This window comes from Lontra canadensis, unplaced genomic scaffold (assembly GCF_010015895.1).
Source record: "Lontra canadensis isolate GAN:19392208 unplaced genomic scaffold, GSC_riverotter_1.0 scaffold16, whole genome shotgun sequence".
In the NCBI taxonomy this organism is placed as follows: domain Eukaryota; kingdom Metazoa; phylum Chordata; class Mammalia; order Carnivora; family Mustelidae; genus Lontra; species Lontra canadensis.
The window spans coordinates 552,036-568,616 of NW_022631010.1; the positions used below are offsets into that span (position 1 = coordinate 552,036).

Genomic DNA, 16,581 nt, shown 5'->3' on the forward strand with positions numbered 1-16,581 from the left:
TATTATGTTTTAGCAGGGAAGTGTTGCCCCTTTCCCCTCCTCCATCCCCCACAATAGAGCTCTGAAATTATGAAGTTGAATCAGTAACAAAATGTAATTTGTTTTCTCAACACTTAAATATTTATTATGAGGAATGCACCCATAATGTAAATTGAGGTAGAGCTATGCTGTTCTGCTCTTTAAACCTAGTATTCTCAATTGTGGAATATAGTTTACTTAGTGACTCAAACTTTATTGTTGTGCAGCGAGAGCCTGTGTGTGACAAGTGTTGGCTTTGTTTTGTAGTGGACACTAGGATCATCAGATCTTTTTTGTTTTTGTGTACCATTTTGGATTTATTTCACTCATTTTCTTTTCATCTCCCAATGTAATTTAACCTTTTCTGGGTGATTCAGGAAGCCCTGATAACTCTTTTTTTTTTTTTCCCCCAAGATTTTATTTATCTGCCAGAGAGCACAAGCAGGGGGAGCAGCAGGCAGAGGGAGAAGCAGACTCCCTGCTGAGGAGTCTGATGTGGGGCTCGATCCCAGGACCCTGGGATCATGACCCTAGCCGAAGGCAGAGGCTTAACCCACTGAGCCATCCAGGCACCCCGTGATGCTAGTTTTGATACTTACTACCCTTGTGAGGATTAAATGGAAAATAGAGTAAATGGATTCCGTAAGATTTGTACTAGTCAGTAAAGGAGGAAGCTAAATAGTACTGTCCTGGGATCAAATTATCAGGGGTCAGATGTCACCTTGGCTAGGTTTGTAACTCTGGGCAAGTTACTCTTCTAAGATTCAGTTTCTTCAACTATAAAGTGTTGACAGTGGGAACACCTGGACTATACCAAAAGAAAAAGCTTTTGCACAGTGAAGGAAACAGTCAGCAAAATGAAAAGGCAACCTACTAAATGAGAGAAGATAATCACAAATGATATATCTGATATGGGGTTAATGTCTAAAATATATAAGGAACTTATATGATTCAACACTCCCCCAAAATAAGTAATCCAATTAAAAAATGGGCAGAGGACCTGAACAGACATTTTTCCAAAGAAGACACAGATGGCCAACAGACACATGGAGAGATGCTCAACACCAGTAATCATTAGGGCAACACAAATCAAAACTACAATGAGACTTCACTTTATATCTGTGAGAATGGTTAGAATAAAAAAAGACAAGAAATAGGGGCGCCTGGGTGGTTCAGTAGGTTAAAGTCTCTGTCTTCAGCTCAGATCATGATCTCGGGGTCCTGGGATCGAGCCCCACATTGGGCTCTCCCTGCTTAGCAGGGAGCCTGCTTCCCACCCCCCCCACCTCTGCCTGCCTCCCTGCCTACTTGTAATCTCTCTCTGTCAAATAAATAAATAAAATCTTTAAAAAAAAAAAGACAAGAAATAACAAGTGTTGGTGAGGATATGGGGAAAAAAAGGAACTCTCATGCACTGTTGGTGGAAATATAAATTGGTACAGCCACTGTGGAAAACAGTACGGAGGTTCCTTAAAAAATTAAAAATAGAGGGTGCCTGGGTGGCTCAGTTGTTTAAGTGACTGCCTTCGGCTCAGGTCATGATCCTGGAGTCCCAGGATCGAGTCCTGCATCAGGCTCCCTGCTTGGCGGGGAGTCTGCTTCTCCCTCTGACCCTCCCCCTTCTCATGCTCTCTCTATCTCTCTTAAATAAATAAATAAAATCTTTTAAAAAAATTAAAAATAGGAATACCATATGGTCCACTAATTCCACTACTGGCTATTTACCCGCAAAATGAAAACATGAATTTGAAAAGATAAATGCACCTCTGTGTTTATTGCAGTATTATCTACAGTAGTCAAGATTTAGAAGCAACTGAAGTGTCCATTAATAGATGAATGGATAAAGAAGATTCTCCCTCTCTTTCTCTCCTCCCCCCCTCTGGAATATTACTCAGACATTAAAAAGGATGAGATCTTACCGTTTTTGACAATAAGGATGGACCTAGAGGGTCTGATGCTAAATTAATTAAGTCAGAGAAAGACAAATACCACATAAGCTCACTTATGTATGAAGTCTAAAAAAACCAATGAATAAACAAAAAGCAGAAATAGACTTATGAATACACAGAGCATACTGATGTTTCCCAGAGGGAAGAGAGTGAGGAATGGATAAAATGGATGAAGCAGAGTGGGAAGATACAGGCTTCCAATTTATGGAATGAATAAGTAATGGAGATAAAAGGTACATCATAGGGAATATAGTCAATGGTATTATAATAGATTGTACGGTAACAGATGGTAGGTACACTTGAGGTGAACATAGCATAATGTATACTTTATGGTCTGAGAAAATCTGTGCCTTTTAAACCTCAGAGGGCAGGTGTATTAACAAACTACAGAATTTTCAAATAAATGAAGAATTCCATTACCTCACTTTTGCTGTTGATGAATTGGCCTCTGACGACATGTGAGCATCAAAACTCACAGTGTCTTTTCAGGTGAGAGGCTGACATGAGCGACTTGATTAACTTTAAGAAAAATCTTATGAAAAAGGACTGTTGAACTTTCTCCGTCCAGTTTGTTTCTGCTTTGCAATATATCCTGTGTCATACGAAGTAGTCAAATCTTTTTCCATGACCTGTTTTTATTGTTACAAAGTGTTATTTCTTAGGTACCAACTGGGTTCAGAGGTTACAAATTTAAAATCACAGCATCCCCAAATCTCATGGTTGGAAGGGATGTTAAAGACCACATAGTCAGTCTCTTAGCTGAGTTCTCACAAAATGTTTACCCTTCAGAAGTAGGCAAATTCTTTACATCTTGGGCTTATTCATTCCATTATTCGAATCTTCAGAAACTCTCCTGTTAGAAAGTTATTTCTTTCAGTGTTCCGTGTTGAGGAATTCTTTCTCCCTCTGTGGCTTACCCATTGGTTCTGATTCTAACTCTTGGACAAATAGTCCAATCAGTTGTCTACAATATTTAAGGCAACTCTCTTGTTTTTCTCCAGGCTACATGTCTTCTGATTCATCTCATCCTCTTGTTTCTTAAAATATAACGTTTAAAACTATGGACAGCATTCTAAGCATTCTAAGAGTCTGACCTGTGCTGAATGGAACAAAAATTTCACTTTGAAGATATTATGTTTCCAATACTATATCTAAAATCATGTTAATATGGGGGGCAACCTCATCATCACCTTGACTTCTTTTGAAGTTAATTGTCAGCTTAAGCCTATATGGCTTTTTCACAGCATAGATGGGCATGACTCACCTATCCTGTACCAGTACCAGTTCTTTAAGACTCAAGTGTACCTCTGTTCAAATTCATTCTGTTATATTCAGCCCATTGAAACAGTCTGTTGAAGTATTTTTGGCTTATGGTTGGGTCATCCAGCATATTTGTCTTCTTGCCCAGCTTCTTGTCATCTGCAGATTTGATAAGTATGTTTTCTTTTCTCCATCTTAGTTGTTAACAGAGATGTTGAGGCAGGCCAGGCTGGAATCATTCCATTGTACCTTACTATTGCTAGTCGAGTTTAATGGGCAGGATTAGATCCAATATGCCATAATTATAGCAGGAAATGTCTTTTGGTGAGTAGTCCTATTATAGCCACCTAAAAACTATTAAATGAAAGATAATAGAAATAAGGATGCTCATTAAGAGTGAGATAAGGAACTAGTTTGAAAAGTTAATGGCCCTGTTGGTATTTTTACACATAGTTAAGTATAATATATGTTTACTAATTAATAAAATATAATATAATTCTTACATTCTTATGGAAGATCTTAAGCAGAGACCCTTATGGACTGATTAGAGGCAATGTGGTATAGGAGAGGAAGCCCAAATGAACCCTGAGATGTTTTATTCACTTATTTTTTTTGTTTTTATTCACTTATTTATCTAGCAAATAAGTATTAAATGCCTACTATTCTTAACTCTGGATATACAATGGTTATTTAAAAAAAAAACAAAAACCCAAAACAGCCCAGGGGTGCCTGGGTGGCTCAGTGGGTTAAAGCTGCTGCCTGCGGCTTGGGTCATGATCCCAGGATCCTGGGATCCACCCCTACATCGGGCTGTCTGCTCAGTGGGGAGCCTGCTTCCCTTCCTCTCTCTGCCTGCCTCTCTGCCTACTTGCGATCTCTGTCTGTCAAATAAATAAATAAATAAAATCTTAAAAAAAAAAAAACAAACAGCCCATACTTGATCTTTGCCTTCAGTGGAACTTATATTCTAATGGGGGAAATGTTTTGATAATTACATAGGTGAAATCATAGTACTTTCTGTGATCAGTGTTCTAAATAGGTACTGTCAAACAAACAATGCAACTCATATATTGAATTTAAAAGTTTCTAGTAGCTCCATTTTAAAAAAGTAAAAAGAAAATAATGAAATTTATTTTAATAATTGGTTTTATTTAACTCCGTATATCTGAAATAATATTTCAACATGTAAGCAGTATAAAAAATTTGAGGTATTTGTATTCTTTTCATTGAACTAAATCTTTGAAATCTTAAACTTATGCTACATGTCAGTTAGAACTAGTCACATTTTAAGTGCTCAATAGCCACATGTAGCTAGTAGCTTCTGCGTTGGACGGCACAGTGCTGTGCCCATCTTTACAGACTACTCGGCGGTGTTGGGCAAATTACTTTCCTTGTGTAGGGCATCTGTTTTTATTCAGTAAAATGAAAGATTTTGACTTGCTTATCTTCTAACAACTAAATGTGGGTCACTTGCATGTATGAGAGTACCTTCTGAGGTGCTCTGAATAATCTCATTATCTTGATCTGGGTGCTGCTTATATGTATATAATATATAATACGTAATTTCTCAGGCTATACACTAAAGATTTATGTAGTTTATAGTATTTATGTTATATCACAATGAATGTTTTTTTTAAGTAAGATCACTTACAGTTTTTTAATTCTGTGTTCTTTCCTGAAATTACTCAGATGAGCTGACCTTCAGTCTAAATGTATGATATAAAGAATGCAAACAGCCAGTTACTCTTTATATCTTCTTCCCACCCAGGATGTGTCTAGTCCGAATGAAGCAGGAAGGCCGGAGTGGGAAATACATGTGTCGGATCATAGTTCATTTTATGTGGGAGGATGTTGAGCAGCGTGGCAGAGTCATGGGGGTAAGTGAAATGCTGTCAGATTCTGGTCCTGGAAAACTCCAGTGAGGGATTGCCTGACTTGAGTTGACGTTTTATATGTTCTAGAATGGCTTTGCTTTTAGATTTCTGTGTAATGCTGCCTAATGTCAGGTCGTAATTCAGCTAGAGTTGCTTCTGCCTCTGTGGAGACAGAAATGCCATGGAGAGTTTGTGTTTGCACACATTATTATGGTTTGTTAGTGTGAGGACATTCTGTGTATGTGTATGGGTATGGAATTATTAAGCCCAAATAATGGTGGTAAGAGGGATGGATTTGTTGAATGGAGGAAATCACATAATTGAGCTTTAGGACGCTATGCCTTTGACACCAATTCAGTCTTTGAACCAGTCCTCCTCTAAATTTGTTCTGATGGAAATACCCTGGCATCGGGCCTGCACTGTCCTCAGGAACTGAAAAACAAGCGCCTTGATCACTAACAACCTAGAATAATTTGGCAGGGTGTCCACTGAAGATGTACATTAGTACATTTAACAATTAACCTGAGAAAGGGGGATAGTGTGTGTGTGTGTGTGTGTGTGTGTGTGTGTTTGTAAAGCATAGAGTGTAGGAAATGGAACCATAACATTAGAATAAGGTTGTTTATATAAATAGTAATCTCTTCCTTTGGGTATATTGTATATTTTTGTGTCTAGACCATATTTTACTAGATTGCAATCCTTGTTTTTTCCCATCTCATTGCCTCCCAGTTTAGGATTGTCTAAAGCAGATGGGGTCACAAAATGGGTTAATTTGTTTTTTTTTCTATTAAAATATTCTCCCTACGGACTGAGGAGTAAACAGAGTTTATATATGTATTACAAAAGTCGTACACATTCATAGAGTAAAAATCAAACAGTAAAAACTATTTAATATAAAGACAAGTGTCCTTTCCCCATTCCAACCCCCCAGAAGTAACCATTGTTAAGAGTTGATGTGTATCCTTCTAGTTGTTTCTTAGATAAATGCAAATTATAAATAACACAAATGGGCTTAACCGTACACAGTTTTGCATCTTGGCTTTTTATCTTGATACATATTAGATATGGGTTTTTTTTTTTTAAGATTTTTTTTTTTTATGTAATCTCTGTACCCAACGTGGGGCTCAAACTTGGGACCCTGTGATCAAGAGTTGCTCCAATGATTGAGCCAGCCAGGTGTTCCTATATTAGATATGTTTTTACTTTATAATTCTTTTTATTTTTATTTATTTTTTTTTGAAGGCCATGAAGTTTTTTTTTTTTTTTTTTTTATTAGCTTTAGTGTATTATTTGCCCCAGGGGTGCAGGTCTGTGAATCATCAGTCTTACACATTTCACGGCACTCACCATAGCATATACCCTTCCTAGAGTTCATAATCCAGCCACCCTATCCCTACTCCCTTCACCCCCCCGGGAACCCTCAGTTTGTTTCATGAGATTAAGAGTCTCTTACGGTTTGTCTCCCTCCCCAGTCCCATCTTGTTTCATTTTTTCCCTCCCTAACTCCACAGCCTCCTGCCCTGCCTCTCAAATTCCTCATATCAGAGAGAGCATATGATAATTGTCTTTCTCTGGTTGACTTACTTCGCTCAGCATAATACCCTCTAGTTCTATCCACGTCATTGCAAATGGCAAGATTTTGGGGTTTTTGATGGCTGCATAGTTTCCATTATATGTATGTGTGTGTGTATATATATATATATATATATACATATGTATATATACACCACATCTTTATCCATTCATCTGTTGATGGACATCTAGGTTCTTTCCATAGTTTGGCTATTGTGGACATTGCTGCTGTAAATATTCGGGTGCACGTGTCCCTTCGGATCACTACATTTGTATCTTTAGGGTAAATACCAAGTAGTGTGATTGCTGGGTTGTAAGGTAGATCTATTTTCAACTTTTTGAGGAATCTCCATATTTAAAATTGTTTTTAAAATTCAAATGTTTTAACTAAGACTGCAATTCCTTTAATCATCATTCATTCCTGGAAGGAGGTAATTACTGTTTCCACTTGCTGTATATTTTTTAAGGCTTTCTTCTATGTTATCTACAGAAAATATATAATATTGGTTTTGTGTCTGTCTATTTGATTATACCTGATATCATCATCTGTGTACTAATATGCAATTAATATGTACTTAATTTTTTTTCACTCAACAATATGTCTTGGAGAATTTTTCCCGTGCTGCTTGGGAGTTAAGTGGGAGGTTGTCCCCTATGTTGTATTTATTGTAATTATTTTCACATACTCTTATATCATTGTCTAATGGTATCATGTGCTTAATTACTCTGTTTGTAAAATTGTGGTCTTTGAGGTTGAATCATGGAGATGATAGTTTCTTACTGAGAGGGTATTTCCAAATTCTCATGTCTTTGGAGGAACTGCATGTATAGGAAGCACAGTGGACATCCGTTTGTTTTAAGACGTCTCCAGGGACATTTACATGTCTTTCTCTGGGACAGTAGACCATTGGCGTTTCTGTTCATTCTAAGAAGAGGATAGCATATATCAGAGTTTTAGCTGCTGTCATCATCATCATCATTTGTTTCAGAGTCAGTGAGTACTGACTGTCTTTGGAAGTGTGTTCTTTGGTTCGTTGTTCATTTTTTTTCACTATCAGACCTTTCTGCTGTTTTTGCTACCCAGAGTGGATCAGCAGCCTTGAAGCCTTGAAGCTATTCCTATAGTTAAGTGTTCCACGTGCCCTCAGGTACTTACTGTCCATCTCTGTGGCAGCACCCAGTGGACATAGGGTGGTGCTGCTAGTACCCAATCACTTAATGATAACCAGTGACACCCCCTGGCCAGCCAAAGCCTTGGCTGACTGCCATGCAGTGACACAGTAGCTCTTCTAATTATTTAGCCTGTTTTTTCTTGTCACTATTGACTAAACTTGCCTGAATGTTAGACTGCTAGAGCCGCATGGGCCACATGGCTTAGTGAGCCATAGGTTACTGATTCTTGAACTACGGGAACATTTTAGTTATTACCCCTCCTCCACCATCAGGTTCCTTTGGACCTCCATAAATATCTCCATCACAATCTCCAGCACTTTGAACCTTCTGTGTTACTTTATAATGTTACTTCCACTTGACTGCATGCTTTATAAAGGCAGGAGACCAGTCTTAATCACACGTTTTTGCTTACATAGGAAACATTGGATGAATAAATACTTGTTGAATGAATAAATTAATTTTCAGCCTCTGAAATTGTATTTTAAAGCCCACTTATCAGACAGATGATGCTTGCTTTATTTGTTTGTAGTCCATGTGTACATCAGTACAGCCCTGTGGGAATTAGTTTTTCCTTTTCTTTTTTTTTCCCTCCATTTTATCCGACCATTTTTCTTTCTAAATTTTGTTAGATATGATGTCCTGTTGAGAAGTGTGTTAAATCGGTGTTTCTCACACTTTATTGTGCCTGTGGTCCACCTGGGGAATCTTGTTAAAATGCAAATTCTGATTCAGTAGGTTGGGGTGGAGCCAGAGTCTACATTTCTAGAAAGCTTCAGGTGATGCCAGCACCATAGGTGGAGCAGGGTGAGGATGTGGCAGCCACACTTTGAATAACAAGGTTTTAGACGATCCATAATACTCTCCAAGTACAGACTTGTAAATTCACCTGCATGAAGAGAAATGCCAAGCCCAGTGTAGTTACAAAGACTATAAATAAAAGATGGTGATTTAAAAATAACAGACGTTTGAAAGAGTTGGGGAGTTACCAGTACTGCTTTAATATTATAATTGACTTGGTTCCCCGGCACCCCCTTTCCAAACTCATGGTAGACACCCTTTATACAGGCAAGAAAATTATATTTTAACCACTTTTGTTATGTGATTATGTGTGTAGAGTGTGATTGTGTATGTAGAGGGGTTCTCAGTCTTCTGTGTGTGTACAGCCTAAAGAAATGGGAAAGTTAGAGACATGCGGCTGGGGAAAGTAGTAGGGAGCCAGTCTGGCCTGGTTCTGACCCTGGCTGCCACGTCTCTCCTCCTCTGTGCTTCAGTTTCTTTAAAAAAAATGTGAGTTATTGGGGTGCCTCAGAAAATCTGACTAGAAGGTGGTAATTTGTAAATCTGCTTTGTATAATTTGGCATCCCAGGTGTACATCTTTAAGAAAACTCATATAAAGAGTAGAATTTATAAGACTGATCAATGTAGTGGTGATCTTTTTCATGCCAAAGAATTCTTAGAGGCAATTACTTTGAGTGGAACCACTTGTGAATTAATGACGAATCAGAAATTTGATTCAAGAACTCCTTTGAAATTAGAACTGCAGTCTCATTTGGTGGGGAAATTTTTATTAAAAATTTTTTGCTTTTTACCAGCTTTTTAGGAGCCCAACTATTGTGAAAAACAAGGCAGACTCATATATCATTAGTGAAGCTGGTATAAAATGCAAGTATTAAATTTGAGGTTACAAAAATCACATCAATAATTTAGAGCGTTCTGACTTTAAAAAAAACATTATTTGGGATTTAAACATATAAATTAGCTGTGGAAATAAAGTTCATTATATCACCTCATCTGGTCTTGTTTTATTTCATTAACTGGTTCTTAAAAACCTTTGTGAGCTGAGTTGCAGCTGAAGAGGCTGGAGACCATTTTTCCTTGGGCCCTTGCCTCACTCCTGAGTGTTGCTAAGAGTAGAGAACTAAGACTTGACACAGCTGTAAAAACAGACAGCGCCTTTGGCCTCAGTGCTTTCTCTTGGTGCAGGCACATTTCAGATGTAAATTTCACTTTCTGCCTCTCCTACTAATGAAGTAAGTTTCTTTTGCTGGGTTTGCAGCCAGGTGTGTCCAGTCTTGTGGCTAACCCCGGTGCTTTAGTTAATTTTTCCATTTGTGACATTTCAACCAAACTTAAAAAACAAACATAAAAATTAGCTCAAGGCAGTGGCTCAAAGTGTTAATGGTAACCTTAGGCTGGCTAAACGACTTCCTCTCAGTTCTGCCCTGCCAGACATCTCCACCTTGTGGCTTACAATGAGCAGGTTTAAGCTTTCCAATAGTTGGAGACTAGGTGGGAAGGAGTATTAAGAAATTCCAAGTTTATCCTTATCAGTGGTCCCTGGAATGCCAGTTGTCTCATCAGGACTTCAGATGATTTCTTGCCAGCACCATTCCAGAACGATGAGCCTCCTGTCACCTCAAGGTCTCCTGTCCTATCTAGCAGAGCTGCCTCATGGGGTGGTGCCTCGGGCCTAGAAAGAGGTGGAGGAGCTGTGGGCTGAACTGGACTCCTTTGTAAAATTCTACTTTTCTTCTTAGAACCAGCATTTTGCTTTGCAGGGTCCTCTGTGATCACACTCCAGACTATCTTTCCAAACTCATTTCCTCTAGCTCTTCTTGAACTGTAAATATGTAAAACCTTCTAGCACATGTGCCTGGCACATAGTAAGCACTCAATGAACGTCACATTCCAGCCTTGCTTCATACACTCTTCCGTCCAGCCAAGCTGAATGCCTTGCTCTTCCGGTCTTGTGTCTTTCCCCACGCGGTACATAACACTGGGTTGCCTAAACACCACAGCCTCAATTCCTTTACATCCCTCCACCCTGTACTGGAAGCCAATCCCAGTTGTCCCTAGCTGGAAGTACCTTAGTAATTTATCTATACCCTTCTTCTGGCTCTTACGGGTTCTCTTTTGTATCATTGTTATTCCTGAGTATTGATTACTTTCCAGGTAACTTCCCTGGGGACTGGGTCCCCCCCCTCCCTCTTTGTATTCTCCAAAGTACTTAATCTTTGCCCCTTGGCTGAATGCTTGTCCAGTAAATAACTGACAACAGAGGACTTTTCTGGAAGCCCACTATATGTATTAGAAAAAGTGTGGTGGAGAGGCATCCCTTTTCATTCTGCGCATATTTGTTTGCTCTATTAGTCTTAAATATTGTAAGAAAAAGAAATGAGAAATTGTTTCCTTGATCCTCAAGTATTTCTTTTGCCATGCTTTCACATCTTCTAATGGATTTGACTAAAAAAACCAACAACTTATATATGAGGCCATTTATGTTTCTAAACTAACAAAGACTTTAAATCTATAAAGGGTGGTAAAAATAAGAATTATATGTACTTCAGTTTTTCTGGAAATTTTCTTCCAGGCCTCTGTAATACCATTCCCTTCTTCTCCCTACCTCCCCACAGAAATCTTCAAACTCCTCTGTTTTACCATGAGGTAAAAATTTTGCTATACTTTGCATCTCTAGGTCAGAATTAACATTCACTGCCATCCATAGGTATTGTTTTGAAAGGCAAGGACCACTTTCAGGGCATAGTTTTGTGGCCAGCGATAAGAACGGTGGGGTGTAAATTCTGAGCAATTCCTTGGGCTTGAGGCCTTTAAAATAAGACATACAATCGGAGAAAGACAACTATCTTATGATCTCCCTGATATGAGGAAGTGGAGATGCAGCATGGGTGGGTTAAGGGGGTAGGAGAAGAATAAATGAAACAAGATGGGATTGGGAGGGAGACAAACCATAAGTGACTCTTAATCTCATAAAACAAACTGAGGGTTGCTGGGGGGAGGGGGGTTGGGAGAGGGGGGTGGGTTTATGGACATTGGGGAGGGTATGTGCTATGGTGAGTGCTGTGAAGTGTGTAAACCCGGCGATTCACAGACCTGTACCCCTGGGGATAAAAATACATTATATGTTTATAAAAAACAAAAAATAAAATAAGACATGGTTGTTCCCAGATATCAGATGTCCTTTTTGAAAGTTTTTGCATGTCCTAAGCTGTTGGAGTGGATATTTATTAGCTGAAAGAAGGCTAAATTCTTAGACGGCAGAGCAGTTTCATTTTGGGATTGGCTCATGAACTTGAGCAGGGTCCAGCTGAGATGTATCTTTGGTAGATGCATTTCTTGCTTTGCACAAGTTTCGTGACCCCAGGTCTCAAGAGGTGGTTAGGCTGCGTGGAATGTGTGTGCTTTAGGCGGTTTGGGGACCGATCAGCTGTCTGGGCGCATACAGCCAGAATGCCCGTGTGACAGCTTAGTTCCTGTGTCCTTTTGGGCAGCATGCTGGACTCACTTCATTTCAGGAATTGTCCCTGCAAGAGAAGTTATAAACCTTTCTGAAATTGAAATTAAATAGAGCATAAAGCTCCTGTCTATGCACATGATGGCTTCTCTCTCTCATGGCTGTTTTTACCTTCAGTTATAGGTTGTGAGTTTCCTGAGGTCTACTTCATATTTGTCTTTGAATTCCTCTGGTACCTGAAATGGTGCCCTGTTCTCTTTGATGTCTTTTGTACCATAGTTCTAGTACTGCTTAGAACTGTGTGCATTGGCCTCAGCCAGAGCCATTTTCCACACCTCCCGTGCAGGTGTTGCTAATGGTTCTCCTAAATAAATCTCACTCAGGAGGTGGGATAAATAGCTCCATGAACCTGTTCTTCCTGTTTCCTGTTTCACTTCTGACATTGTCACCATCAGTCTAGCCTCTCCAAGCTGGAATTCTTAGAGTTCTCAACTCTTGCCTCATTCTCTGCACCCAAATTGTCCTGTCATTTTTCTGACCAAAATATCTTTGGATTTTTTTTTTTTTCTGTCTTCTGTTCCATTACTTCATATCAACCCTCATCATCTCTCCTTCATTGCACATGGCCTCCTAACTGGTTCTAGACTTGCCCCACTCTAGTGAACTCTGTCACCATATAAATCACCAGAGGTTTTTCCAAATTCCATGTCTGATGATATCCCTCTGTCTAGAAATCTGAGGGATGAAATTCAGATATCTTAGCAATGGTATATAGAATGGTTCATAGTCATAAAAGAGAATGTTCTTAGAAGATACATTGTTTAGTATTTAGAAATGAAATGGATATTTTCTTTTTAAAAAATTTTTATTTACTTGACAGAAGGAGAGCACAAGTAGGCAGAGAGAGGCAGGCAGAGGGAGAAGGAAAAGCAGGCTCCCCACTGAGCAGAGAGCCCAAAGCGGGGCTTGATCCCAGGGCCCTGGGGAACATGACCTGAGCCAAAGGCAGACGCTTAACCTACTGAGCCACCCAGGTACCCCCAAAATGATTTTATATTTTCACATTGTTTAGCAAAAGATAAAAGGGCATGTGTATGTATATATAGAGAGAGATGAAGCAAATGTTAAAAATATTAACAATTGTGAATCTAAAAGTTATACAGATTTTTATTGTAATGCTCTTAGATTTTTTTAAGTAAGTTTGAAACTTTTCAGAGTGAAAACCGGTGGGGGCAGGGGGAAGGGGAGGAAAGATATCTTTACATTCTAGCCCCAACTCACCTTTCTAGTCTGATTGCTAAGAGACCTCTTTAATAGATATCCATGCATGCATGTGCAGACACACACACACACACACACACACTCAAACACAGGTTTCACTCATGCTAGGTTTTCACTGATGCTATAGTATGCCATGTTCCTTTATGCTTTTGGGCTTTTGTTTATGCAGTTCCCTTTGTCTGAAGTGGCCTTAACACCTATCTTGCCTCTTCTTGGCACTGTAAGACACAGCTGGATAGTACCTCTGCCAGGAAGCTTTTCCCAGCAACACCCTCCCCCCTGCCCGCCCCCCCCTCCTGCCGTAGTATTGGTATATTTGGCCACTCCCTTCTCTGTATTGCTGTAGCGCTTTGCACAAATTTCTTCCTATAGTTGTGGGTTTGTATAGGTCACGCCCAGTAGACGGGATGAGGATCCTAGAATTCCTGGTGTCTTACCTAGAGTGCCTGACATGGTCGCCCTTCAGGCACTTGGGTGGACACAGGTCCTTGCTTCCATTATTAGTGATTGGGCAGCACTATCTCCCAAATACTGACTTAATAAATGATCTCTTATCACACCTGGATTCTATTTCTTTGACCCACTCTTCCCCGAGAAAGTTTCGTTTTTCTCTCCCTGCCCTGCCTCTGGGGTTCCTTGGCTCTTTCATCATTTATATTTCTCACTTTATAGAATAGACGAACCTTCGAATGTTAGATTGAGGTGCGCCTGGGTGGCTCAGTGGGTTAAAGCCTCTGCCTTCGGCTCAGGTCATGATCCCAGGGTCCTGGGATTGAGCCCCACATCGGACTCTCTCTCTGCTCAGCAGGGAGCCTGCTTCCCCCTCCCCCTCTCTCTCTGCCTGCCTCTCTGCCTACTTGTGATCTCTGTCAAATAAATAAATAAAATCTTAAAAAAAAAAGAATGTTAGATTGAATACCTCAGAGATTCTCTTGTTCCATGGTTCTCAATATGGAGGGGCTCAGATATATGTATTTTGAAAAGTCACCCCGGAGGATTTCTGATGTGCCTCTCAGAATAAGGACTATAGATCGAGTCCCACTGGCTCATTTTCTGTGGTGAGAAAATGGAGTCCCAGAAAAGTTCATTGATTTGCCCAAGGTCGAGCAGCTACAAAACAGCAGAACGAGGACCCAAACTAGGGTATGCCGATTCCCAGCCCATTGTCCCCTTTACTATACCATGATCCCTCCCAGGGTGCGGGAAGGGGATCAACTTCATGTCAGGATCCTTCTCCTTGGTCTTCTTACCAAGGACTTCCATAGGCCAAGAGGACAGCTTTTCTTGAGTCTCGAGACATTCCATTTCTTCAGTGCAGTCCCCAGCCTGAGGCCCCTTTTATTCAGAGTTTCTAATCCAATCCGGCAGAGGTTTCCTACTCAACAGGACTAATAGAGATTAAGGGGAAAAAAAGGACAGGTGAGAATGCTAACAATGTTCTGAATTTGTTTCTTTTTCCAGCATTTAGAGTCTGAATGTCTCCACATCGTCTGAATTTGCCTTAGTTGATTTTACAATTATTTTTCAGAGACTCCTTGGTTGTGTTTTTTTAAGAGTAGAGGAACACTGAGACTGAACACGGTGCTCGGAGAGGCTGGGCTGGTAGACTAACAAAGGCGGTATTATACTGTGCGCGGCAAAGCCAATAAATGAATTCAGGAGACACCTAGATGTGTTTCTGGAGGAGGGCGTGAGGGGGAGGGGTCTGGTGAAAAGGCAGAAAGGTGGGATTAAGATAAATTAAAATGGGGCCAGCATGTTGGATAAGGGGACAACCCCTTCCTGTTCCCACTATTGCTTAAGATTTTTCATTCTGCTTAGTTCAGAAGTTAAAACTAGTCCTTAACCATGGACTTCATATTTTCCCATCCCCCACTTTTTTACGTAGGAAAAGAACTTCGTTGTGAAGCTATTTCAGCCTGATACAGCAGTGTTTATTATTTGAATGCTGGCATCTATGGGGTGTCTTAAACTATTAAAACTGGAAAGGAACTTTGAAATAATCTAGACCAGAGATTTTCAAAAGTGGGGTCTCAGACCAGTAACCTCAACCTCACTTAGGAACTTGCTAAAAAATGCAAGTCTCGGGGGGGCGCCTGGGTGGCTCAGTGGATTAAAGCCTCTGCCTTCTGCTCAGGTCATGATCCCAGAGTTCTGGGATCGCCAGCATCCGGGCTCTCTGCTCAGCGGGGAGCCTGCTTCCCTTCTTCTCTCTCTGCCTGCCTCTCTGCCTACTTGTGATCTCTGTCTGTCAAATAAATAAATAAAATCTTTTTTTAAAAAAAATGCAAGTTTCGGGCCTCACCCTCAGTCTGCCATATCAGAAACTCTGGCTGTAGACTGTAGCAGTCTGTGTTTTAGTAGACCCTCCGGTTAGAGGTCCACTGCTCTCCTGCGATCTAGTCATTTAACTAACGGAGAGACTGGCTCGAGGAGAGGACTAAATCTGCTAGAAACCAACTGAAGAGCAGAACTCGGGTCTCCTAACTGCCAGCTCTCCCTGCTCTCCTTGCTGAGGGGAGTAGGGTGTGGGCGTGGGCAGGTGTCCTGTGAAAGTTGGGGATTTCAGCACAATGCAGAAACAGGTCACCCCCAGGAGTAGCTAACACTTACCGAGAACTCTCTCTTTCCTGGGCACTTTATAAGCACCATATGAATTTTACATTTTACACACAGTCTTACCTGTGACTTAGTATTTCTGTCCTCATTTTGTAGATGAAGGCAAGTAGGATCAGAGAGGTTAGTGGATTCGTTTCCTGTAGCTGCTGTAGCAACTTAGCACAAATTTGGTGGCTTAAAACAACAGAAATTCATTCTGTCATAGTTCTGACTACTAGAAATCAGCTTCATGAGGCCAAAATTGAGGTTTACCAGGGTTGTACTCCTTCTGGAGGCTATAGGGGAGAACCTGTTCTTTGCCCTTTCCGGCTTCGGGTGGCTGCTGGCATTCTTTGGCTTGTGGCCACATCACTCCAATTCCAGCCTCCCTCTTTACGGGTACATGTGATTACATTTAGGGCCCGCCTGGATAATCCAGACTAACTTCCCCACCTGAAGACTCCTGATCTAAACATGGCTGCAGAGTGCTTTTTTCCCCATAAAAGGTACATTCCCAGGTTCCAGGAATTAGGCTGTAGATAACCTTTTGGGAGACCATTATTCCAACCTGCCAGAAAGATAATTTAATCAGTCTTAACACAG

General features: G+C 40.3%; 1 protein-coding gene across 2 annotated transcripts in view; it reads left to right on the top strand.

The window, feature by feature from the left end:
* LOC116868473 (ubiquinol-cytochrome-c reductase complex assembly factor 1) overlaps nucleotides 1-16,581 on the top strand; it is a 96,414-nt gene that overhangs the window by 46,134 nt on the left and 33,699 nt on the right. For both annotated transcript variants that reach the window (XM_032858798.1, XM_032858800.1), the window contains exon 7: nucleotides 4,996-5,104. In XM_032858798.1, coding sequence (XP_032714689.1) covers nucleotides 4,996-5,104 — 109 coding nt within the window. The remainder of the gene's footprint in view (nucleotides 1-4,995; nucleotides 5,105-16,581) is intronic.